This window comes from Pollachius pollachius (genome assembly GCF_949987615.1).
Source record: "Pollachius pollachius genome assembly, chromosome: 12".
Taxonomy (NCBI): domain Eukaryota; kingdom Metazoa; phylum Chordata; class Actinopteri; order Gadiformes; family Gadidae; genus Pollachius; species Pollachius pollachius.
In genome coordinates, this window is record NC_136945.1 from 10528393 (window position 1) to 10554203 (window position 25811).

At 42.6% G+C, this 25811-nt stretch overlaps 1 protein-coding gene across 1 annotated transcript in view; it reads left to right on the plus strand.

The window, feature by feature from the left end:
• cdh22 (cadherin 22) overlaps positions 1-25811 on the plus strand; it is a gene marked incomplete at both ends in the record, with an annotated part of 67916 nt that overhangs the window by 29102 nt on the left and 13003 nt on the right. Inside the window, 5 exons of the mRNA XM_079747764.1 lie at positions 1890-2077; positions 2358-2614; positions 5786-5922; positions 14192-14313; positions 25132-25249. Coding sequence (XP_079603890.1) covers positions 1890-2077; positions 2358-2614; positions 5786-5922; positions 14192-14313; positions 25132-25249 — 822 coding nt within the window. The remainder of the gene's footprint in view (positions 1-1889; positions 2078-2357; positions 2615-5785; positions 5923-14191; positions 14314-25131; positions 25250-25811) is intronic.

Below are 25811 nucleotides of genomic sequence, written 5' to 3' on the forward strand. Positions count from 1 at the left end.
CTGGTACATTTGTATGCCTTAGAGAAATATGCACGGATCAGGGTGATTCAGGGGTCTTGGATATTGGCACCCAACCTCAGGGTTCGATAGATACAGGATGCTGCTTTATCATTCATAAGGTGAGACCTGAATGCATACACATTGGTTTTCTGCCGAGAACCATGGCAGCAGTTTAGCCCTCATGTGTTTGAAATGATGAATCCAGGTTGGTGTCTTTGTAAAGGCAAGGCTTTAGATAAGGCGCAGTGTTTGAAACACCATAACAGAATTTTCGGTGAGGAGTTTGAATCCTCACCTTTAATTGAGTTGAAAATAATATTTCTTAATTTTTTTTTTTTTTACTATACCATTTTGAGTTCTCCATCATGTTTTCACTATAATTTGCAGCTGTGAATATTTATTATGTGCCCTTTATTTATAACTGCGATTAACCTCTACCATTCACCAAGATTAATATATCTATACCCATGATGTTGTTTTGTTGCAACACCATGCAGGGAAAGTTCAACAAAAATCATTCACTTCTCCAAAAAAGTATATTGACCCTTATGATACTTATTATTATTCCATGACATTTTGAAATTCATCGTCTCAAAATATCTAAGCTATTTAATTAGCAAATTATATAATACAATATTAAAATATATATTTTTCCCTTTTGTATCCATTGCTGTAGCAAAACAAAAATAGTTTTGCTGTTTTAGCATATTCGATTTTCAGACCATTTGCTTTTAAATAAATAAATCTGAAAAGGAACATGCTAGCGCCTGCACTTTCCGTCCTCACTGGAGTTAATTTTCAAGCAAGCCATCTTCAACAACAACTTTACTAGAGTCCCATTGGGGCCAGTGCACACTTATGTACTGCATGTGTTTGATAACTTTATATGCATGCGTCATTGCCTCTCAACAGTTTCACAAACATACATGTTGTTTATGTTAATGTGAACTCCAGTGGAGTTGCAGAATCTGGCCGATGTATCTTCTTCATATATTATATATATTATTATTACGTTTACCTTGTGTCTTACTTCATTGTGTAATTATACAATTCATGTATGCTATTGTGTGATGTATCTCATATTTTGCTCATGCCTATTTTCCTTTCATTCTCTTATTATGTCAGTCACAATCGTTGCAATAATTTATGTATGCCCAAATAAAGCATAGACGCATTTAGATTAAATGTGTTTGAGGGAGATGAAGGCTGATATTCTCAGCGGTTTTAAAGCACCCGAGCAGACGCTATAAAGATTATCCTAGTATTTTGCGTTTTGTCTGATCACCTTATCTAAACCCGGGTATCTCCCAAACTCTTTATCTCTAAATGACCTCCTTGCCAGGCGGTGGTTGTGCGGTGGCATTTAAACAATGTTGCGCCGGGCACAACAAGTGTGTTGTGTTGTATTCTATTCCGTGTTTAGCCAGGTGCTTACTTTGCCCTGCTTCTGCGTTGTTTAGCAATACAGTACTGTTTAAAAGCCAAGCAAACCCTTCATTTTAGCAGGAGAATTTCCACTTTGGAGAAAAAATCAGAAATGACTTTAAGGTTTAGACACTTTGTGCTCCATAGGAGCAGGTGTGTGGAGGGTTGAGGTAAAAACTCACATCACACTTGTGCGAACGAAGTGTGCGCAGCCAAATCATAACTATCACTTTGGAAAAGCTCTTCCGCTGTAGCCGATGCACCTCCAATATTTAGAATAATTCCAGTTTCGCAACTTTATAATTTTGTTCTCCAAAATAATACTGAAATAATCACCAATACTTTTGGAGTCCATTCAACAGTGAAATGTTATTTTGGGGTTATCTCTGGTGATCCTTTAATGACTCTCTGCTCAACCTTTTCCATCCAACTTCCTTTTCGTAATCCGTCCATGACACCACTAGAGATGTACCAGTTCACGGTGTCTGAGGGGGCCACGGTGGGCACCTCGGTCGGGCGCGTCATCGCCACAGACGCTGACATGGGGGAGAACACGGACATGGGCTACCTGATAAGCGACCAGGAGGGAGGGGAGCTCTTCAAGGTCACTACCGACGTGGACACCCAAGAGGCTGTCATCTGCATCAAGAAGGTACAGCACCGTCTCGCTCCAGGGTGGATGAAAAGTAAAAGAATGTCCATCAGCATATCACTGCCACCTTTTTCCCAACTTGACAACAAGAAAGGTTTTAGAACACCAAAACTGTTGGATGTTTTCCCCCCCCTTCAAAGAAAAAGTGATCAAAAACCTGACATGGCCGAAACTCATGTTTGTTTAGGTATCAAAGCTCTGAAAACCTTTGGCATCGAGATTCTTGTTGCAAGCTGACATCAAATGCATCTTTTAACCGGATGAATTAAACATCCAACAGCCGCTGGACTTTGAGAGCAAGAGGAGCCACAACGTGGTGGTGGAGGCGGTGAACAAGCACGTGGACCCGCGCTTCGCCGACCTGGGCTCCTTCCGCGACCAGACCATCGTGCGCGTCACGGTGTCCGACGTGGACGAGCCTCCCGTCTTCCTGCCGGCCGAAGGGGCCCTGCTGCAGGTGCAGGAGGACGCCGCGCTGGGCGCGCTGGTCGGCGTGGTGACGGCCAGGGACCCAGATGTGGAAAACGCACCTGTCAGGTAAAAAGAATAAGAATAAGAATCTGAGGCCTGGTAAGAGCAGCAGCTGCAGCAATGAAGAGGAATCATTAGAAAGGTTTGGGCTGGTGGTGATGGTGTTGCTGGTGGTGGTGTGCTGAGATGCCAACCCCACGCTCCCGTTCCCTGCTGATCTTAGTTAGCACCAGAGAGAAATCATCCCTCTTTTGTGGACCGTCTCCAGGCTTCTTCACCTCATAGGCCCTTGGTTTTGGGGAGCTCAGCGTTGGATGTTGTTGTGTACTCTGGGGGTGTGCAGCCCTTTGAGCGTACTTCTTGCCGAAAAGAAGTTTGGAGAGGACGTTAGAACAAATTGACTTGATCTCGCAGAAAATCTACACATGATTACTGGCTAATCTTATTTTTACGCACTTTTTCGCAGATGACAAAAAAAAATGTGGGATTCGTCAGAATATCAGAGTGGCCGACTTCCATAGATATCCCACTCGTTAAAATTGATGGAGCGTTCACTGACAAAACCAAACTGATTATTTAAGTTAGGCCGCAAAGAAATTCTTTGGTCTCGAACAGCCGAGAAAATATCTACTTATTCTGAATAATGCTGCCCACTTTAGCCATTTATACATTGTATGCGCAATCCTTTCATTAAAATTAACTCTTTGTAACAGGTTTTGTTCCATTTTCCGGCTTAATTCAAACCACTTTCATAATAGTATGTTCAAAACACAATGTGGGGGAAAAATATCAGTCCGACAGAAATTCCCGCCTTGTCTGGCACTCCTCTAACATAAATTTTGATTCATACACTCTATCTATGTGTGTTTAAAAAGGTATAGCTGCATATTCTTTCTTCTTCTATTATCCTTCGGACAATCAGGTCTTCTGTTGTTTTGCCCTTGGGTGTGCATCATGAATTATAACCTCAAACTAAGTTGAGTTGTTGTGTCACCCTATGACACACAGATACAAAACTCCACTCAGCAAAAGAGAGATACAAAGTACAAACATCCGCATTTCAAAATGATCAAACTCCTTATCTGCCCCTTAAAAGGTGGGTTGAGGTTAAGTTTAAGATATAACGTCTTCCATAAAATCGCATGCATATGCATGGATAACAATGACACTTATTGTGTTCATTTATATTCAATTTTTAACGGGACTAACGTCAATGCAGGGCTAAAATGCTGCTGAGGTAGCTCTTGTACATTTTCTCTCCCCTACATACTATTCAACATATATTTATATTAAAATACAAACTGTATCAACATAAAAATCGGCATAAATCCAAAAAGCTTATAATGTGTATAAACTGTATGAAAACCATATGCAGCGAGCTCAATGCAACCTTTTTCTCAACTCAGTGATGCTAAGGTGCACCGCAAGTGGAACAGGAACACAGGCAGGAAGTCTCCTACTTGCGTCTCCCAGAGACCATTGTTTGAAACATAAAATATCTAATCGTTCGGAGCAAGGTTCCTATCAAAGGACCACCAGCGTCTCCTTCTCCATGACCAGCCCTAATGTGAGAGAAGAATGCATGCGGAGGCACTGAACGCTGTCTGTCTGATACAGTACGGCTGATGCGCACAATGGGCTTTGTGAAAATCACCTCTATTCAAAATGCAGGTGACGCTGCGCGGTTCAAGGTATAATACAGCACGCCGTCATCACACAGAGAAGCCAGACAGACTGTGTGAGAGCAGCCATAGTCATTGTCTGGGTGCGTGTGTCCGTGGGCGTGCATGTGGGTGTGTATGCATGCAAATGTTTGTGTGTCTGTCTGACTGTATATCTGTGTGTGTCTGTGTGTGTGTGTGTCTGTCCATCTGTGTGTCTGTGTGTCTGTCTGTCTGTCTGTCTGTCTGTGTGTTTCCGCGTTTGTGCGTGTGGAATTAAATGTGTGTGTGTGTGTGTGTGTGTGTGTGTGTGTGTATGAACATCCCATAATTAATTGATGTGTCACAGGTATGCATATGTTAATTGGGAGAAGAGAGGGGAGAAGGGTGGTGTGGCGCAACCTGTTTGGTTGAGATAGCCCACAAGCACACACACAAATATAAGGAGGCAAACAGAGGATTGAGGGTGCTCACAGATACGGGGAAAATAGTACAGCAATGTATGGATGACATTTTTCTTTGTGCAATTGAATTAAAGTGAATAATGAGAAACAACATTGTTTTGCATAAAGAAAGTGAGGCTATGCTTTTTTTTTGCAGTGTGGGAAGTTGGAAAATAAGTAATGATACAGTTTTAATATGAAAACGAATTCATCAAACAAATGATACTGTACTAATTCTAGCGTGGAGGCATTTTCACAGCACATTGCAAAAAAAATGCTGTCTTCACTATATGAACTCTATAATTGACTCTAACTCTACCCTTCTTTTCCAAGAGTACACAATAAGTACACAATTGTTTTGCCTACAATCTGGTACTGTTCTTTCGGCTTTGCGGACATATGGTTATGAGGGTGACTGGTCTGGGGACACATCATCAATAAATGCTGTTTATGGGACATTTTACCTGTTGCTAATTGTGTGCAGTGGGTATTTTTATTTTTTGGGTTTCATCTCAGCCCACGTTTGACCAAGCCTGGTCCTACCAGACTCTCGTACTTCATTTCATTTATACAGAGAGTCTGGACCCACTCAATTGACAAACGTTAACTCACTTGAAGGCGGGTGTGCGTTGAAGTTTAAAACTATTGGATCTGCCATAACTAATCGCTTACGTTTGGCCGGGAATCAGGTTGCGTGCAGGCTGTAAACAAACCAATCACCGTGCGTGAAGATGTCCATCAGCGAGAGCTGACTTTAACGTCATTGATCTGAGCCGCTCCCTCTGTTTGCTGATTGGACGCAGAAAATTTAGACGGAGAAAACCCACTAACATACCGCAGACCTGGACCTAGTACTGAAGGGAAATTCAAATTGAGCGGAAGTACTTAGGCGGGCGGAAGTAGGGTTCCTTTTGACCCCTATGAGTTGCCGCAATGTAGTAGTAACGAAGATTTGTTGTTTTAAGTTTCTTTATGCTTCACTGCCTATAGACATAATTTATTTTTCTATCTCATCCTGCCGGCTCTCGTTCTCTTTGATTTCATAGGGGTTTACTGAAACAAACTAAAATGTATGCAGCCAAAAAAGGTACATTTGAATGAAAGAATAAAATGTTGTTTACATTAATTCACAGGTTTTCCATTGATCAGAGCACGGATCAGGATTCCATCTTCCACATTGATCAAGTATCCGGTGCCATCACGCTGGGCAAGGTTCTGGACAGAGAGACCGCAGGCTGGCATAACATCACAGTGGCTGCAGTGGAAGCAGGTAGGCTGTTCAACTCTGTTATTGTGGTTGTTTATGTCCGGTCACATCACGTGACTATCACTGCATCCTGTCACAGCTGAGTGTGTTGTGACCTTCCCATTAGGACCTGTGTATTAACACCTGCAACATGGAACAATTTCAGTGTAGCAAGCACTTCTGTTCAGACTTACATTCAAATTTGAGTCAAAATAATTGAACCCATCCACCCACGGCTCAATTAAATTTGTATTTTTTCGCTCACTCTGAATAAATTAGGTTCCTTGGAGAAAATGGTGTGAAAAACACTTTTTGAACAACAGTTGCATCTCGCAGGTTTAAATAAGAACATGCTTCATATAATTTCAAATGAGATACGCTATCTTTGCCAGACACTTATGCATCCAAAATTAGGCTCATGATAAAGGAAAAGCAAACTTCAACTTTCTGTTTTGTCATTTATACTAAGTTATAACTTATTATGTATACATAGAGTATATTTAGCTGTTTGCAGCTGAACATATTATGTCCAATAATGTCCTACAGCATGTGAAAATGTTATGTATTTTTTAAATAAACAGAAGGATGTAATTTAATCATAGCTTACATAAGTAAGTTACATCCCTTATTGTTTTTCAAAGAGAATATTCAAGACATGGGGAAAAAATGGAAGACGTGTCAGAAAAGATTGGCAGGCTCAGTTCAGAGCCCCAGTCACTAGTGATGAGGAGCTAGTCTCCCAATAAGCTACACCCCCCTCCTCTTCCCACAACTTTCTCTTCCACTCACCCGGGGAGATGAGAGAGGGGGGACAGACAGATGCACACTGCTTTTCTTACTTCAGATCAACGTCTCCTTTTCTTTTCATTCCATCACTTAGTCGGCCCCTACTTCGTTGCGCTCCGTCTCAAGGAAGGGATACGGTGGGTGGGGTGGGTCGGGTGCGACGGTGGCTCCGCCGTGAAGCAGGTCATCGCATGGATGGAGAGCTCAGTCCTGGGCGTGGATTCGTAATTGAATCAGCAACCGGCTGATTATTATGACTTGTATGTGTGTGTAATCTACGTTCAACTCTGATGCCTCATCTGCTCATTATAAGGCTGCAAAATATTCCATTCACAATACATGGCGTCCGAGGCAAGATCCGGTGTGGGTGGCAGATGTGTGCACCATGTGCACGTCTGTGCATTAGTGATAATCCTTTTATTTATTTTTTATGGCTGATGAATGTTATGGTGGGTTAGAAAAGCTGCCCTATGTCTTTAGCAGGAAAAATAGAAACTCTGTGCTCTCTCCTGACACACACACACACACACAAACACACACACACACACACACACACACACACACACAGGTACACGTTAAAAATGAAGCTGGAGTAATAAGGTACCTTCTTTCTATTCACGGAGAAGAGAGTGAAAAATGTAATAACTTGTAGGAGCTCGGAAGTTATAGCTATACTAATGGAAGAACACTTGAAAAGATAGAAGAGCCGGTATTTCGAAAGGTCTTTTTTAAGATGAAGTCTGTTCTGCATTGAAAAAGGGAGAGAGATTTTGGTATTATTTCTTTGCATCTGGCTGGTGATAAGCAGCTGCCCACACAAACGGAAAATAAGCAGAGAAGCAAGAGATGGTTTCCTTTTCCATCAGCATCTCTGAATTCCTTACTTTGTTTTTCTTCTTTGTACTCTAATGTCACATTGAGTCCAATAACCAAAACAACATTTTTTTCTCTGGAAAACGATATACATAAACATACAGCTTGGATGATTACAGTTCGGGAGTAACTACGGATACTTTTACGACTACAGTTCTCAAGACAAATTGCAAGCTTTTGTACACAGTCTCTCTGAGCTTGGCATTATGTCCTGGGTGCATTTCAATGTTAATTGCTCGTTTTAAAAGCACACGCCTAGCCCTTCCAACAGCAAATGTAAACACTTTGGGGCTGTACTTGACAGATAAAGCTCCTTGTGATGGCTCAGAAGAAAACGCCAAAAGAGATAAAGTCAGCGGTCAACTCCATCGAAATTGCCATCTATTTATGTTCATCGTCTCTTTGTGGATTGGCTCCTACACAAGGTTGTCATAGCAGAAAGTGGCAGAGCGCATTAAGAGGGACGAGGAAAGAGAAAATAAAAATAATGAGTGTCACATTATTTCAGACTAATATATTTAGCATCATCATTGGGGTTGGCGCTTCAACAAATCCAAGATGAAACGGGTGACATCGTTGAAAGGCGCAAAAACGTTTGGACGGAACCCTCATACCAGCAATACATTACTGACATTTGGCGAGCACATCACTAGGTGGGATAATTTTTTATTAGCGGTGGTGTTTGGTGGTTTTGTAGCTGGTGGTGGTGAGGGAAGGAGGGGGGATGCTGTAAACAAGCCAAATGCTGATTTGCACAATTTTACATTTTCTGTATGGGGTCTTGGTCCAGTGTGGGCAGTAACACAGTAGTATTGTCAAACTAGATCCATCGGCATGCTGGTAATACTCGTCTGGAGTGCATGCCCAGATGTGAGTTGATCCCGTCACGAAAGCTTTGTGAGTTTTTGACCTGGGCCGTATTTCCCCATTATGTTGCGCCTATGCAACTAATGCAGACAATCTTTTTATTTTATATTTTTTGATAATTTTATTTTATATTTTTATTGGTCGAGTATTGAGCGAGGAGCTGTTATCCACAAAACAGGCTGCAATCAAATCCTTTGAGGCACCAGCACCTCATCAATGAAAACACTCTAAAGGGACTTGTTTTTGCCCGCTGACAGGCCCAACATGTTAAGTACAACTTTATTCTTTACCTTTTGTCCATTTGTTACTACATATTACCTAGTCTCCCTCAGGGAGTAGCTCTGAATTCTCGGGACAAGAAGATAACAGTGGCAACGTGAATATGAGTCGGAGCCGGCAAAAGATATGATCTCAGACTACAGAAAGTGTAGCTCACTGTCATCTAAAATATTTTGGGGGTTGAGATTGAAATGACGATAGGGACATTTCCTGCCACATTGACATTTCAGAGGGAATACTTGACCTTTACCTTGAGTGAGTCTTTGAAGACACAATGGTAAACAGGATCAAGACAAAAGTTGTATGTCTCTGCAGGGATCCTTTCCAAAATGTTGTCAGACACTTATAATAACAACCAGTGGCAAAACCAAGCACTTTTAGAGGACGTACATTAACAGGGCTGTTGGCTCAAACGATAACACTGCATGCAGCCCGTTTCCCGGATTACGGCTGCAGCATTCTTGCTCAATGCTTGGACCAATTTCAAGAAAAAAATCTCCCTTACCCCTATTGACCCAAAATGATGGGAAAATAAGGACCAGGTTAAAATCCCGAAGATATCCTTCAAGGTAATACTCTGGATCTATAAAACAGCCAAGTGGCAAGCACCCAAAAACTAGAGTCTCGAGTAAAAGTGAACAAATCCAGGTTTATTTTATGCCTAGCCAGAATTCTGTTTTCTGATCGCATCTTGTTCACGAGGTGTTGGATATATCGTAATAAATGTGATTTGACTCCACTGAAATGGAAATGACCTCCACCTCTGAAATAAAATATAACTTTCAACCCTTTAAAACCATTCACACTTATTATGGATATTGAGATCAGGTTCCGCAACCAATTTCCGTGTCTTTGTGTGTGTGTTTGAGTGTGTATATGTATGTTTATATGTATGTTTATGTGAGAATGCATGCACACACATTACTGTATTTCTCCGCTGTGTGCCAGACAGCCCACAGAAAACACATTATCTTAACGCTGTGTTGTCGCTAAGTGCTCATTTCCTTTACTATGTATGTTCAGAGCAGAGAGCTGCAGTGTGACGCTTTAGCGGAGTAGCATTTAGCCGCCCGTCACTTCCTAGGGTGATTCTGCTACCTGACAGACTTCAGTCTCCATAGGAACCCATAAGCCAGGGTTAGAGTGACATATAATTTCCTCAGACTGATATCCAGTATTCTATCACCTTGCCGAACTGCACTTTTTTTGCCCAGACATGTGGGTGGGGGTGGATTGAGGGGGGGGGAATCACCCTGAGGGCGAAAAGATACAGAAATAGTGTGGAAGACTATATCTGTAACAGGTTGGAGGCAGGGGGGTAAAACAGAATAAAATCAACTCCGCTGAACGAGCTGTTTATGTTCTACCTGATAAACAAAATCCAGAGTTTTTGACTATTCATGTTTCAGCTTCTTCTTTCTTATCTGCCTTCAAATGTATATACATAAATATATTTATAGATAAATGTCTCGTCAAATATGAAAAAAAAGGGGAAAGGAACAGAACCTGGAGCCCCATTAAAGAGGAAGTTAATTTGTCGTCTGCTTTTCAACTTGGCAGGTGTCAAAGAGTGGGTGATCACACCAGAGGCATAAAAAAGGGTGTGTGTTCGCGTGTCTGTATGTTGGGGAATCAACTGTGAAAGACAGGCAGAGATGATGACGCGACCACGGGCCTCGACTCTGAACCACCATTCGATCGGCCCTCGCCACGGCTGAGCCGGGAAAACAAAGGTCTAATAACAACAGGATTCCCCAAAATGATCTTATTGGGCTCCTTGCATTACTCCTTGCATCCCGTTGGCGGCTGCGCAATGCATAATCCATAGGATCCGGCGTGGTTCTAGTGCCTACTCCTCCTGGAGTGCCTCTCCAGAGTTCGGCCTTGCACTCAGAAAGCACTCTCTTTGACACTAATCTTAGTACGGCGGAGGTATTATGGTCATTCATTAACAGTTCCATTCAAGGGCTTTTGCCCTTACTATCACGGTGATGCATGTTGCTTGTTTTCTCGTGCGCCTCCCGTGTTACGTCATTGTATTTTTTAAACTATTTTGCACACATTGTCACATTGTGCAGTGAGCGCTGCAAAGTGACTTCTTAGGACCGCTTTCACTCCAAAATGACAAAATAACACATTTGGTTCCAAGTGCCACTTGTTCCTGAAATCGGTGACATTTTGCCAAACATTTTCCAGCTATGCCGCCCTAACAAAACATCTGTTTTAGTGGCTTGCTGGTGGCGTCTGTGTCCCACAAGCAGCCGTGACAGGGCCAGTGTTATTCCCCTCTGACCAAATTGACATTTTAAACCAGACCCTTACCCGGGGCGAAGAAGCAGAACCATTTGGTCACTAATGTGTGACATCCCCGCTATACACTATCACACGCGCACACAAACAAGCACACATTATCACACTTTCACATGCAAGCCGTTTGCGTGCAACCAAAGTAGTGCACACGCACCAGGTTTGTGTGTGTCAGTATAATTCAATCCCTGGGAGATGGGGGGGGGCACTCTGAAAGACACCTAACAGCTGGCGTGTGCCGAACAGATGTAGCGCCCGCGAATAATCTCTCCAAATCCTTTTATCCTTCTTCTGCATCGGACGACAGATTTAGCGCACTGACACTTATGATGGCTACTAGATAGCTGTTATTCCCCGTCGCGGGGGGGGGGGTGGGGTTCTGTTCATCTGTTTTCAATTATTCGATTGAGGAATGGGACTACTTCTACTACTGGATGACTTCTGCTTTTCATTCCGAGGGTGTGGGTGTGTGGTGTGAGGTAGAGGAAAGGGGGGGCTGCTATCTTGCATTGGTGGTTGAATTGACTGTCCATTTGTTTTAACGCTGTGTGGGCTAAGTCTGTCAATTAAAATCCATCACTGATGAGAGGATTATGCTGCTAATCTAAAGAAACCATATTCTCTGTAGCCACGGCATGGGGAGACATAGAAGGGATTTGACCTTCTCAATGTCTTGACTATCATTGACTCTGGTCCTGCTAAAACACCTTCCTAAGGTGGCCTGTCCTGGCCTGTATTGTGTGAGGGGCCATTAAGGCGTTTGTGTCTGCAACAATATCGGGTGTCCAAGTGATTATTTTATACATTTATAAAATAATCACTTATGAATAGGAAGGTGTTTTAGCTAAAACACCTTCCTAAGGGGACGGTGGCAGCTTTTGATTCACTGACCTTCTCAGAATGTTTCCGTTCACAGCATCAGCACCACGCTGACAATGTCAGTACCGGCTGTCAAAGGTCCAGTGTGTAGAATTGTAGTGGCATCAATGGCAAAAGACTTGGCAGAAATTAGATACAATATTCCTAAGTATGTTTTAATGGGTGTATAATCCCTGAAAATGAGAATGGCGGTGTTTTCGTTACCTTAGTTTGACCCTTTACATCTTCATGGGGGTCCTCTTTCACAGAGGCTGCCAAAAGCACCACACACACCGTGGCGTTAAACTCTGTATCCAAGAAGCTTAACTCTCTCGGACAACAAAATCAACTGCTGGCCTGCAGCTCCACACATCTTCACACGCACACCCACTGTGGTGTTTTTTATATTTATTTATATACGTTTCGTTAGTGGTACTGCTGCACAGACCATAAAATACTGTAGCAAATGGCAGTTTGTGTGCATAGGTGTGCATTCTTTAATATATCCGTGTTACACAGCGTTTGTTTTTGAGGTTGTTTTCCCCTTTGTTAAATAGCAGTTCTGACTGGGTATGCAAAACAAAACTAGCGATGCAACTGCAGTCATGTAATCAAACGCAACCAATATTCCGCACCGCATTGCAAGTAAACAATGGCTTCTGGCACTGAGATGTATGATCAATACATATAACAAGACCTATAATTAACGATAATTATAAGTCTATGAATACCTCTGCATACCTTGTCCTACAACATGTACAGTGTCCATGGTGACTAAAAAAATGCAACAAATGATCAGGTTCAATGTGTAAAATATACCATACTTGACATATAGTTGAACATTTGAAGACTAAATAACATAATACAATTAATAAATGTATAAAAGAATCACTTGGACACCCGATATTGTTGCAGACACAAACGCCTTAATGGCCCCTCACACAATACAGGCCAGGACAGGCCACCGTAGTTTTTGCAAAGGGAGGGGTCACCTCTATCGGTCACCTCAATTTTTGCCAGTGGACCTTTAATAGTAGCGAGGAAGTATAACAGGAATGACTCACTTGATTAGTTATCCTGGCTGTCTCCCCCACTCTCCCTCTCTCTCTCTCCCTCTCGTATCTCCGTCTCCATCTCTCCTCCAATCACGTGGGCCCTCCATGCCCGTCTTCCACTTTTCTTCCCGTCCCTGGCTCTCTGAACGAGTGGCAGCTGTTGCCGTGTGGTATTTCCGCATGGCATTTCAGCAGCCCTAATGAAAACACAATCAGACATAATGACATGTTTAAGAATGGGGAGTAAAGATTTGAGCACAAGTGGACTTGGTGAAGTGGCTGAAGTGGGTTTTGATTGTACTAATTATGTAATTCCATTCGCCTCCAACCTCGTCAATTCCCAGGCCCCTTCACACAGAGCCCCGTGAGAGGCCCCCGCAAGTGTTTAAGTCGCGGTGATTTAAAATTACGCTTTCCGGTTCCAAAAAATATCAAGCGTAATAAATGCACTCACTTTTCATCATCCTCATCATCATCATCATCGAAGCAGGATGTGCGTGTTGCACTATATTGTCCCTGTGATTGGTTATCGTGGCCCTGGAAACCAACATGGGCCATATGGGGCCCTTTTCCTTGTCACTCACTGGTGCCACAAAGTGTTATTGAGATAATGGGGGTAATTTGAAAAGGCATTATATTAAAATACGCCAGCTTTCACAGCTACAGCGCACAATCCACTCTTTCTCTCTCTCTCTCTCTCAGTCTCTCTCACATGTACCTTTTTATCTCGTCACCATAATGGCCCCATCTCGTAGGATGCAATTTTATTGGTGTTTTTTGTGTTTTTCAACACATTAGATAAGAACAGCATCTAGAACCATTGAGGTCTTGGGATCTTGGTAAAATAACATTGTAAAGATTGAGAGCCATTAGCCAAGTGAAAGATGTTGCCATGGCCACGTTCCCACAAAACTTTGTACTGGTTTGCACTGGATTTTGTACTGGTTTTTGCGCATGTATAATTCCTAAAGAGACATTGCCTATTGAAAGTCGTTATATCACTGCATTACCATTCTGTTGTTCTGTATTTTAGGGTTAGGACAACACAAAGAACAAAAAAAAAAGAATGCGACTGCTATATCAAATATTCATATTATGTGTATTCAACAGACACCCAAACAAACAAACAAGCGCCTGAAACGAGCAAACAAAGGGGGCAAGACATATAAAGGCAGTGCAGCCAACCTACATTCCTCCCTTGATACTGTCTCTATTAATATACAGCATATATACGCAGTATTAAAAGCCTATGTGTTTCTCTCCCGCAGATAACCAGGCCATGGTGTCCCATTCAGCGGTGAACATCCGTATCCTGGACGTGAACGACAACCCCCCAGAGCTGGCCTATCCATACGAGGCCTCCATCTGTGAGGACGCAAAGCCAGGCCAGGCAAGTCAACTCGAGTGCATCCCCATAGAAACATGCTGCTCATGCAATAATGTAGACAACGAGTGAGTGGTGCATGTCAAACTGAAGACATGAGTAGAGGATCTTTAGAATGGTTTATGTGTTTTAATCTATGCATAAATGCAGCTCTTGGTATATTAAAGGGGGCCGTCAGGCTCGGCTCTGTTCCAATAAAAGAGTAATGCGTTGTACGTTTGTTGTTGAATAAATTCAACATCAACTAGGTTCTTTCTCAGCTTTGCAGCCAAACAAATGGCAGAAATCCTGGACCACTCACTGGTTCTATTTGGTCCAATTCTGAACAGGAATCCCAAATAAATAAATAAATGGTCCAACTTTTTTTTCTTTTTTTTTGCAGGAACAGTTCTGATTGATAATGTATATTGTTTTTTCTATGATAGATATGGAGTTTTTTCCTGGTTTGGATAATTTTAAGGGCGCTTGCAATATTGTACTAATGTTGTGTTCTTTTTATTGGTACGTCCGTTTAAGATGTAAAACGATATTGACATCAACTGTCAAATAGAAAAAAGAAAAAAAGTCATATCCCATCTTCTCATATCACAATACACAAATAGAACCTAAAGCCTACTTAGCATCTGTATCATCTGCTTCTGTCAGCTGTTGCCTCTGTTGCCCAATTACAATGATGTGTATATATAGGTTAAATCCACATCTGGTGATTATTGATTCAACATTTAATACTCAACACACACGTGCATTTGTAATATATCCTAACCTATACTCTATATGACAAAAAACTATATGGATTAAAAAGGATATGCCAAAGTGGTGCTGTTTCAGCTCTCGCCATCATGAATGGCAGCGCCAGGGCTTATTGTGCCTCCACCCTTATCTCCACCTCTTACATCAGACCTGCAGCACAGTGTGTCCTGCAATCTCAGGGACATGAATAGGCAGATGCCACTCCTTTGACCCGGGGCTCCTGAGAGCAAATTGATTTCATAGAGGCCAAATACAAGAGTCCTTTGAATCATGGATGAGTGGGTTTTATTGTTTTAAATGTGCAGTGTTTCCATTCGGCAAGAACAAAAGGACTGTAAATGGGGGAAATTAAAAAAAATGACGTGCCGTCTATCTCAATTTCACCAGGAAAGGTGGTGGACTTTGTAGAAATCATGAAGCATTTTAATTAGCACACATTGATATCATAAATTCATGAGCCGCAAGGTTGTGAACTATAAAAAACAAAGTTGATGTAATTAAATAAAAATGGCCACAGGTACAATTTCACTCCTGAAAGACACAATCACCTGACACCCAGTGAAATAAAAATGAACAAAAATAATGAAATTAATGTATCGAAATGCCTAGTGTCTCTTGCCAGTTCAGGGCCGAATCTAACTGCAGGTTATCATGAGACATGGAGACTGGATCGGAAGTTTTATAGACCCTGGTCTCAGACCCAATTATCATTTGTAGAGCAATGGAATAATTAACAGAATAAGGGCTCTTTTGAGTTTGTGTGTGTTTGAGTTGGGGTTACTTCATGCTGGAAGTGACAGGTACAAGTCTCTCTCTCTCTCTCTCTCTCTTTCTCTCTCTCTCTCTCTCTCTCTCTCTCTCTCTCTCTCTCTCTCTCTCTCTCTCTCTCTCTCTCTCTCTCCAAACCGTGTCGTCCCTGAGCCGGCACACAGCCTTGCTAAAGCCGTTCTGACGGTGGTCTGGTCCGATCTTTCTCCTAGCATGCACTGCTACCTCTTTCGTCTCCTCTGTCTGCAAGAGACCACATTAACCTTCATGCAGCTCTCACACAACGACGATTAGTCTTCTTGGCAAAATTAAAAGAAGACGAGACAGAAAAGCAACCTTTGTTGGATGCTTGGACTGCACATTCGGTAAAATACTTGGAATTCATCATGAACTCAAAGAAATCTTTTCTGTATCCGTCCATCTCCACTTAGAGTTCCTTCAGTCCTAAAGTATTTTGTTCTTTGATGTGTTGCATACTTCCAGCCCTTTCTTCTTTTGTCTCGGTGAGGTCATATTTTATTCTCCTCGGTTTTAGTAATCAGCTGAGCTTGAGTGAGAATGTGCCTTGGATCAAATGCAGTCTGAAGCCCATTCACCACCCCACGAGGTCCCCTGTTTGGGACCCTTGGGACCCTTGGGATATGTGTTCGATTCGGGCTGTTTTTGTAAATTTAATAACCCAAATTGTGTTTGGTTGTGTTTAAGGTTTCTGCAGTTGAAGTTGTGTATATATGTATATGGACAGTCGCCAAACAAGACAAATGTTCCAACTATAAGTGGCCCCAGAATAGAAAGCAGAATGCTAGAATCATGCATCAACCTTCCTGGGATTGTGGCTTTATGTTTGGAATGGAGTGAATAACTAATTAAAACGTGACTTTAAAGTATGCTCCTTTCATTGAAGAAGAATTGAATCATAGAAGGTTGTTTCCTTTTGTTTTTTACAATGATACAAACCATGCATTCACCATTTCAAGATGAAGTTGAAGGGGGGAATGCAGTAATGTGGTCCCACTGGCTTATTGCATAAAAGTGAAGGGAGCACCAAACAAACTCCTTTCGGGGTTCTGCAGTGTTCTAATTCAAAGAGCTTACTGGGATTATTTTAGTCATTCCCTAAACAAGCTAGCCGGAGGGGGTGCCCTGGGTTCTTGCCATAGCATCCCTGGTTTGTGAGTGGAATGAACATTTAGTTTTTTCCATGCTGCACAATACTGCGGCACTGAGTGACTGGCCGTGGCCCATCCCTGTGTGTAGGGGTCTGGGAGCCCTGGAGCATAACCATTTGAACTGCTTCCCATGAGTAACGAGAGGCTAACTCCACAACGCATTGTGCATGATGGATTTGGGGTAATGACACACACAAGCCAAAACATACATACAGGCTCTCTCTCCGCAACGCACACACATATGCACAGCAAGCTGGGCTCATTTGCCATTCAATGAGAGTCATATTATTTAAGCCTGTGGGATAATTATATATTAAAGATCAGAGTATTCGCCTCCCCCCCCCCCCCCATGGGGTTATGAGTACCCCATGATTGATAGCAGTTTTTATTTTCGCTAATTATGTGAAAACACATTAATTCTACGCCCAAATGTATTCAATCAAGCTGTCTCGTATACATCAGTGCCCGTATGAAACCAAATATTGTCTTCACTGTGCGTCCGTATAGCCAACCCTATTTGACTCCTGGAACTAATATATATCATGGTAAATAATTAATCATTTTATAATTTGATTCATGAATATTAACGTGTTTTTTCTCACCGTCTCTTGGAGTGGAAACATTTAGGTCAATGTATTGTTATACCAGTGGCTGGTCACTGATACCCATCATAGCGACAATTACTACAATAGCAACAAGTCAATAGGGCACATAACGTGACACAATCTGACTGCTTTGTACCGTACTGAACTCATTGTAGTCCTCTGACTGAATAAGTCTGTGTATTTATTTGACATTTCAGTCTGTGTTAAAGGTCCTTCAAGAGGAGAGTCAGTGTGTGCCCTTCAATTTTAGTTTCAGTTCGACATTTTTTCTTTTTCGCAGCAAGAGACATTAAAGACAGAATATTGACTCTGGGTCAAAGTAATTATCCCGCAGCAACAAACCTTGTGAATGGGTTGTTTTGGAACAGTGCTCTGTGTTTTTCCAACCAATCAAATCGAAGCAGCTGTCCTTTGATCTAACCAATTTCTCCAAATTAACAAACACATATAATTATTAAGGAAGAAAAAATATCAGAGGGACACATCTTTCTTCCCCGTCTCCTTTCTTAACAGTATTCTTTCTTTCTCCTTGTGAGACAATCCACATATTCAAGCTTGTGTATTGCCTTAAACAAAAGTCTGGCTTTGGTGGGACAGCAATTGATCTGCACATAGTTCAAAAATAACAAGCCGATAAAATTCAATTGATTTTTGACACTTACTCAGTTCCAGTCGGAAGTAGAGCAAAAACGGCTGAAGTGTTGCAGTTGCTCCATTGATTGCTACACTTTCCTTAAGCGACACCATTGTTGTAGAAATCCTCTAGAGTCTTAACAACACTCTTTGCTTCATCATTAACTTAAGCGTCCTCCCCAATAGCAACGATTGTTCCTATCAGTGTTACATTTTAGGGGGAGGCTTCGATGGGCTCGAGCCAAGATTGATCTTCAGACACAGAATTTGAAGTCGCGAGATCAGGATGGTCTCACAAGGCTGCTTCGACTTACAAGGCTTATAAGAAGGTCCTTAAACCTCAAATGAGCTTGCTTTGGCAAAGTGTTATTTTTACACAAGATATCCATATATATCCTGCTTATCCAGACGTGAGTTGCAGTACTAAGAAAGAAGATGTCAACGACGGAGATGGGAAAATTGTCATGATGACTGGTATACATCTCCTTCCTCCCTCCATCCCTCACCTTTCTTCCCTTCCACACACCCGCGTGCACGCATGGCATGGGGACTGGAACGCACCTTAGCATTACAGCGTGTCAGTGTCACATGCGTAGCGCATCAGATCAGGCTGCCATGTAAGCTAGGCTAATGAGGTTTGCCTCCTCCAGCACCGGGTCTCTTATCTGCCGGTGCGGAGCCGCTGCGGAGAATCAGCTTAGCTTAGTGTTAGCATTTAGCGCTGCGTCAAGGTTGTTCTTGAATCGGGCTGTTGGCACGAGAACGCATTTTGTATTTATGTGTGTTTGTGTGTTTGTGTGTGTGTTTGGTGGGCATACTGTATATTCTGTAAGAAGGAAGAAGAAAAAAAGACTCAAGGAATTGGGTTAAGGATGAGGGAAGGGGTGGGAGGGGTTGATGGATGGAGGGGAGTGAGGCTGTGAAGGATCATAGGGTGAGGGCAGGGTGAATATGGGGTGAGGATGGGTGGATGATAGAGGTGAGGATGGGCAGGGGGAGGGAGGAGAGAGGATGGGGTGAGTGTCGGGGAGTGAGGGAGGGGGTGAGAATGGTGGTGAGGTTGAGGGGGAGTTCTCGGATGGGTGTGGGCGGTGAGGGTGGGGGATGAAGATCGGCGTGAGGAAAGTGGCGGGAATGACACGAGGAAAGGGATGAATAATGGTGCGAGGATAGGCAGGTGAGGAAGAGGGTGAGGACACAGGTAAGGAAGGGTCAAATGCAGGTTTTACGGCAGGGTTGAGGATGAGGGTATGGAGGGGGGTGAGGATGGGATTGAGGGTGGGGTGAGAATAAGGGTGAGGATGGGATTGAGGGTGGGGTGAGAATGGGGGTGAGGATGGGATTGAGGGTGGGGTGAGAATGGGGGTGAGGGAGGCTTCACCGCGGGGTTGAGGATGGGGGTGAGGGTGAGGGCGGCGGTGAGGGAGGGTTGAGGATGGGGGTGAGGGTGAGGGCGGCGGTGAGGGAGGGTTGAGGATGGGGTTTAGGATGGGTTGAGGGCGGTGGTGAGGGAGGGTTGAGGATGGGGAAGTAGATGGGGTTGAGGTTAAATCAAAGAATGGGGTGTATTGCTACGCAGCTTGAACACAGGGACATATCTCCAGCAAGGCTGGGCCCACACAGTAATAAGTGACTTCCTGCTCCTGTTGTTCACACAGCATTAGCGGTCTGAGTCTGACGGAGTTGGGTGAGTCAACATTAGATGATGTCCAGCTTCAAGCACATTGTCATGTTTTTTCGTTGGTTGTGTTTTTTTTCAGGTTCTATTTTTTTGCTGACTGAAGATTATAGAGTAGAAGAGAGGAGCTCTGTTTGTAAGAGTAAATACTACCATAACAGAGTAATGATACTCTGACAGCACACCGCTGCAAATAACATAAGCAAACAGTTTTGGCGGATCAATTTCAGGCACACACAGAGAGAAATGAATCACAGCTAAGAGGGAGTTAGAAAGTAACCCAAGGTTCAGCAAAGGGTTACAATACAGTACGTTCAGACAGAATGTTTGTCTTTAGGATATCAAGAGTAGGAAGGGTTCGTGCTAGTTTAAACCACAAGTCCACTTTCTTTTTAAATCAAAGAGATAGGAAGATGAGAACATGAAGCATGCACAATTGTTTTATGTCCACTCACATTTCTAACCAATATTACTCTACTTCCACTATCAATCCTGTTAACACACCTTTGTTCATGGTGTCTGTGGCATTTTATTATATTGTGTCTTTATATATGATATCATTGGTAATATATACATGAAAATATGAAATAATGACATGATATATAAATACATGAATCACATCGTCTGCCTATTTGCAGCAGCAGAAATCATTTGACAACCTTGAACTTGGCACACTCTGCAACACTTGAGATGTTTGGTTTGTGTGTAGATTTCGTTCTTTCTTTATTATTTTTTTATAAAGTTAGAAGGTTTTTTTTTTTGGGGGGGGGAATTATCGTCATGGAGTTTTCCAGATGCGGCAGGATACTTAAGGGGTTGGGTCACATAAGGAGGCAGTTGGACAGAAATCAAATTAGTGACTGTGCTTGAGGGAGATGAAACTGGCTGCTCAATAAACTACCACACACACACACACACACACACACACACACACACACACACACACACACACACACACACACAAAAACTCTCTCTCTCTCTCTCTCTCTCTCTCCCCAAACTACTCCTCACTTGTTTACCTCTCGCACTCATACTCTCTCTGTCTTTCACTCTCTCACTCTCTCTCTTGTCTATCTCCCTCTCTCACTACTACTCCTAACTCGTTTACCTCTCGCACTTATACTCTCTCTTATCTCTTATCTCTCTCTCTCTCGCTCTCCATTCATCTACCTCTCCCTACCACTCTCTATCTCTCTCTCTCAGGCTGCTGCTGCTAACAAGCACACACACACACACACACACACCTAAACACAGACACACACAGACACTCTTTCATGCACACCCACTCTCACAAACCCAAAGAGACACACACAAACAACACCCCACAGGACGCCACCTAAGCGCCGCCCTCCCCCCCACTGTGCCTACTCACGGAGAGAAAATCTGCATCTTTATATGTTGTCTGGCGCTTTTTGTACCCTTGGTCTTGAAACATAGACGTGGGGGGTGTGAAGCAGGCAGTTCAAAGTGTGGAGTGTAACGAGAGGTCGGCCGTTGTGAATAAGGTGCAGTGAGCTGTACCCTTTTTAATATATCGCTGGATCTGCCGGCTCTGTGGTGTGAAATATGAAGAGAAGATGTTGTCTCCCTCACTGCATGATTCATGTAATATATTTCAGTGTGTGTGTGTCTGTGTGCATTAGCGACCGGTGTGTGTGTGTGTGTGTGTGTGTGTGTGTGTGTGTGTGTCTCACAATAAGTGCAGATGTCCACACAGGCATTTTGGAGGAGTGCTTGATAAAACAGATAGAATACTCACTGTCGAGGTTCTAAGGCAATACACAGAGCTGGGAATCTGCATCCGCAGCGCACTCTGCCCGGTTGCTCTGTCATGCCGCTTCGTAACGCGCCTTTGACTCACACTAAGAGTCAAAGTCATCCGAAGCGTAAAGGTCAAATGCAATATTGATGCATTTCTAATGTGTTCCACATGAGATGATGTCCATGCATGTCTCGCTCGGAATAGGCTTAACGCCTGACACGCCAGACACAAGACACAGCAGCGTCACTCAGTCAGATGTTTGCATATGCTTCCCGCTTCAGTTGTTTGAGTTTTTCTGTCTCTGTCATTGAAATCAAACATCATGTTATCTGAAGGAGATGAACCCACCCACCCCCCCCCCCCCCCCTCCCCCCTCTCGGTCTCTCTCTGTCTCTCCCTGTCCTCCCTCTGCTGTCTTTCTCTCTCTGCCCTGAACTCACATCACATTTTCTTCGTCTTTTGGGAATCAAAGAGTAGGTCACACCATCCCCACAGGCTTTCAGGGATGTGTGAGCGGGGGGGGGGCTCTGACTAAGCTTGTTCCGTGACTGACTATCTAACTAGGAGGGTTATGTCATCTCTGAAGAGCTGCTTTGTTTGAAAAGGCCCGCTCAGAAGGGGCTGTAAGTGGGCACCGCGGCGGGCTGAGTCACCAGTGCCCTTGAAGTCCTTTGACCTCCCGCGGGGGCCATAGTCAAGGGCTTGTTTGCAGCTGGGATTCCAGTATAAGATCTGATTAGCTATCAGGTCTGACCGGTGGCCGATCAGTGGCTTATCAAGCGGTGCATCAGTTAGGCTAAGTGATCGATCAGCAATGTATTAATATTATCGGCCGATGCACGCAATGTAATCGCCCGATCAACTTCAAATTTGCAGATGGCAGGAGCTGAACACGTTACTTAAAGCTATTGCGAGACACAGAGTTATCCTACACAGCCGCTGAGACAACATATGTACGTCCTGCATTTAATACTGTTCCTCCCTGAGTCCTATCCAATTAGGCTAACCAAAGACATAGACCCATTTCATTCATCTTGGTTATAGCATGCAACAACCAGCCTACATGTTGGAGAACAGGCTCCACTCTCCAAGTGTTTTAGATGTTTTTTTGGAATGTGCAAGAAATTGTAGGCAAACACTTTTCGTTATTCACACATCTATAACCTCATAGGAGAAGGCTGCTGCACGCTAATTGCTTTCGCTTCATGTGAGAACAACTGGCTACACGCTGCTGTAATTGAAGATGAGGAAAAATAAAATCCCCCAAAAAGGATGCCTCTGAACAGCAAATGAGGCTTTCTTCTCTGCTGTAGCAAGAACCCCGGGCTGAGCTTGTGAGTGAAGCCGTTGACAGCACACCTTTTACGGGCACCGGTTTCACAAAGTGGCTTTGTTGTGTTGTGCATATACATTTCCATTCATATATTCACAAATTCACATATATTCACTTACTAGTCATTGAACTTTTAGCTCAATTTCTTTGTCTAAATGGTAGATTCTTCAACTTGTTTCCAACTTGTTTTCGTGAGTGCAAAAACTCAGATTTACAGTTGCATAGGCTGGAGTAAAAAATGGCGCAATGGTCTATTACTGTCACAGGCAAAATGTTACAATATCACCCATTGGCAATGTATATTGACAGATCAAGTTTATTAATTAAAAAGCTAAAAAGCATATTTTAATGTTCTTATAATGTTAGGTGAATGCAAGTGAAAAGTATATGTAAAGCCTAGGCTAAATAATTATAATAATAACTATTTATAATTACGTATTATAATATTATGCGATTATCTTGATTATCTTTAATAATATTGTGAAAGAGTTTATAAACCGCCTGTTTTTCAGAAATTTCGAGTAAGAGATCTGTAAGTGCAGTTGGCACTTACAGACACAAAGACTTGGTCAGCACTCATAAACTGTTAAAGTGGCTGTAAAAGTTTGAAATCAACACCCTGTAGACTGGCCACTGGAGAGACACACTTATTTCCTTTTCCATGCTTCATTAACTTGTGCAGATTCATTTTCTTTTGGAGAATATTACTGTGATAATACAAGAAAGAAGTTGACCTCTTGCAGTTCCTTGGCCAGTTTTCCACGGCCTCTGCCTTCTCCCCCCTGAAGTTATTCTACAACATAGTAGGACTGCAAGATGACTGTTACCCAAACTAACACCAGAAAGAGAGAGATGGTCAGTTGTACGGAGTCCCATTTTGTATCTCTGATCGCTGTGATCCATCAGCAGACGTTAACAGTAAGGGCCAAGTAAAGGCTTTACTTATTCCCCCAGTGCTTATCTTGTATACAGAGACTCTCAGAGGTCAGACAAAACAATTCGATCCATCTTGCACCTAGCTTTACATCACCTTGAGGTGCACAGAGACCGTTTGTTCTGTCTCCACGGCAACACCATTAAGCAACTGACTTATTTCTATGAACTGTTAGTGTGTGTGTGTGTGTGTGTGTGTGTGTGTGTGTGTGTGTGTGTGTCTGTGTGTGTGTATGTGTGAGTGCGCGTATGCACTGGTGTGGGTATATGTGTGTGGGTGGTTGGATATGTGCGCATGCATGTGTAGGTTTGTGTGTGTGTAATTGTTGTAAAACAGCATAGGAATAAAACATAACTAATAATGTGAACCAGAAAAATGTCCCTAAAGTCAGTTTGAATAACACAGTCAGTGTATTTGTGCACTGCTGCCCCTCGCAACAGAGTAAGGATCTTTGCTCGGGATATTTGGTTAAAAAAAAATCTCATTAGTGATTTGCTGACTTCCAAACAACAAAATGAATCGTGTAAGCCCTCTACGACAGAGCTCTACAGTAATGAGAAAAGCCAGGAGTGGATTTTAGGGAGATTGCTTGTCTCAGTGCATTGTCTCCTTAGAGCCCAATACACAAAGTAGACGACGCGCTTCCTGTGCACCATTGCGAGGATATTTAGTCTTAATAACATCTGAAAGGGGAAAAAAATCATACTGCATCTGAAAATTGTGTTCTATTCAGTGTCTATATATGTTCCATTCAGTATTAAGTGTTCACCTAAGAAGTAGGGAAAGAAGAGGAAAACAATTAAGAGTTAAAGTCGATACAGTGTTCTGTTCAGTTAAGTCAAAATCCATACGATTTTGCCAACATTCATTTGCTTATCAATTATTCATAGGCATCTTATTGAATGCCGCTGTTTTCTTTGTGTTTAAACACAATTTATCTTAAACTCCTTCCCCAGACAAAAGCATGTTAACCAATACAAACTTGAGTCCTATTGCTTGTTATGTTTGCCAATGTCGATGTCTTCATATACTGTATGCTGCATGTTGTAGATGAACAAGACCTGTAGTAGAGATTTGATAGCTACATTTAAAGTGCCCTCACTGACGTGGACCTCCTCAGAACTATGTAAACAATCCCAAGGCCAGTTGAAAGAGAGGACAAACATGTCTGCTCTTCTTCCTCTCTCTGCAGCTGATTCACACCATTAGTGTGGTGGACCGAGATGAACCCCAGTCAGGACATCACTTCCACTTCAACCTGGTCCCAGACGCTTCCAGCAATCGACACTTCACTCTCTGGGATGTGAAAGGTGACACACCCAGTGCCCTACAGCAAATTGGCGTGGTTTAACACATAGGACCGATTGTGTGTAGTTTTTTTATCTACGAGATGTCCATCCTGTGTTCTCAAGAGGAGAAGGGTTACGTCTGCTGAGTATAATATATATATATATATATATATATATATTGAGTGTACTCAGCAGGCTTAACCCTTCTCTTTCTCTATCTTTCAATATATATAGTCACCTTTGCTACTCAAAAGTCAAGTGTTCTAAGCATCTAATAACAACAAATATCAAGCGTACTGTTACAGTAACCATCCTAAAAAATCGAAATCAGAAATATGAAGGCACCATGGTTTCAAACTATGAGCAATATCATTTCACTTGTCATTAATTTGATGAAGTAATTTCGACTCTCTGCTGATAAGCAGATTTTACAGTAATTAAACTATCACAGAGATTTTTATTATCCTTTCAAATGAATGCAGGTTCAATAGCCTTAAGTACTTTAAGCTCCCACGGGCCACCCTCTTCTCTCTGCTCCACCAAATGTCAACAATGTGCATCGTTTTTCATCACGAATCGAGCC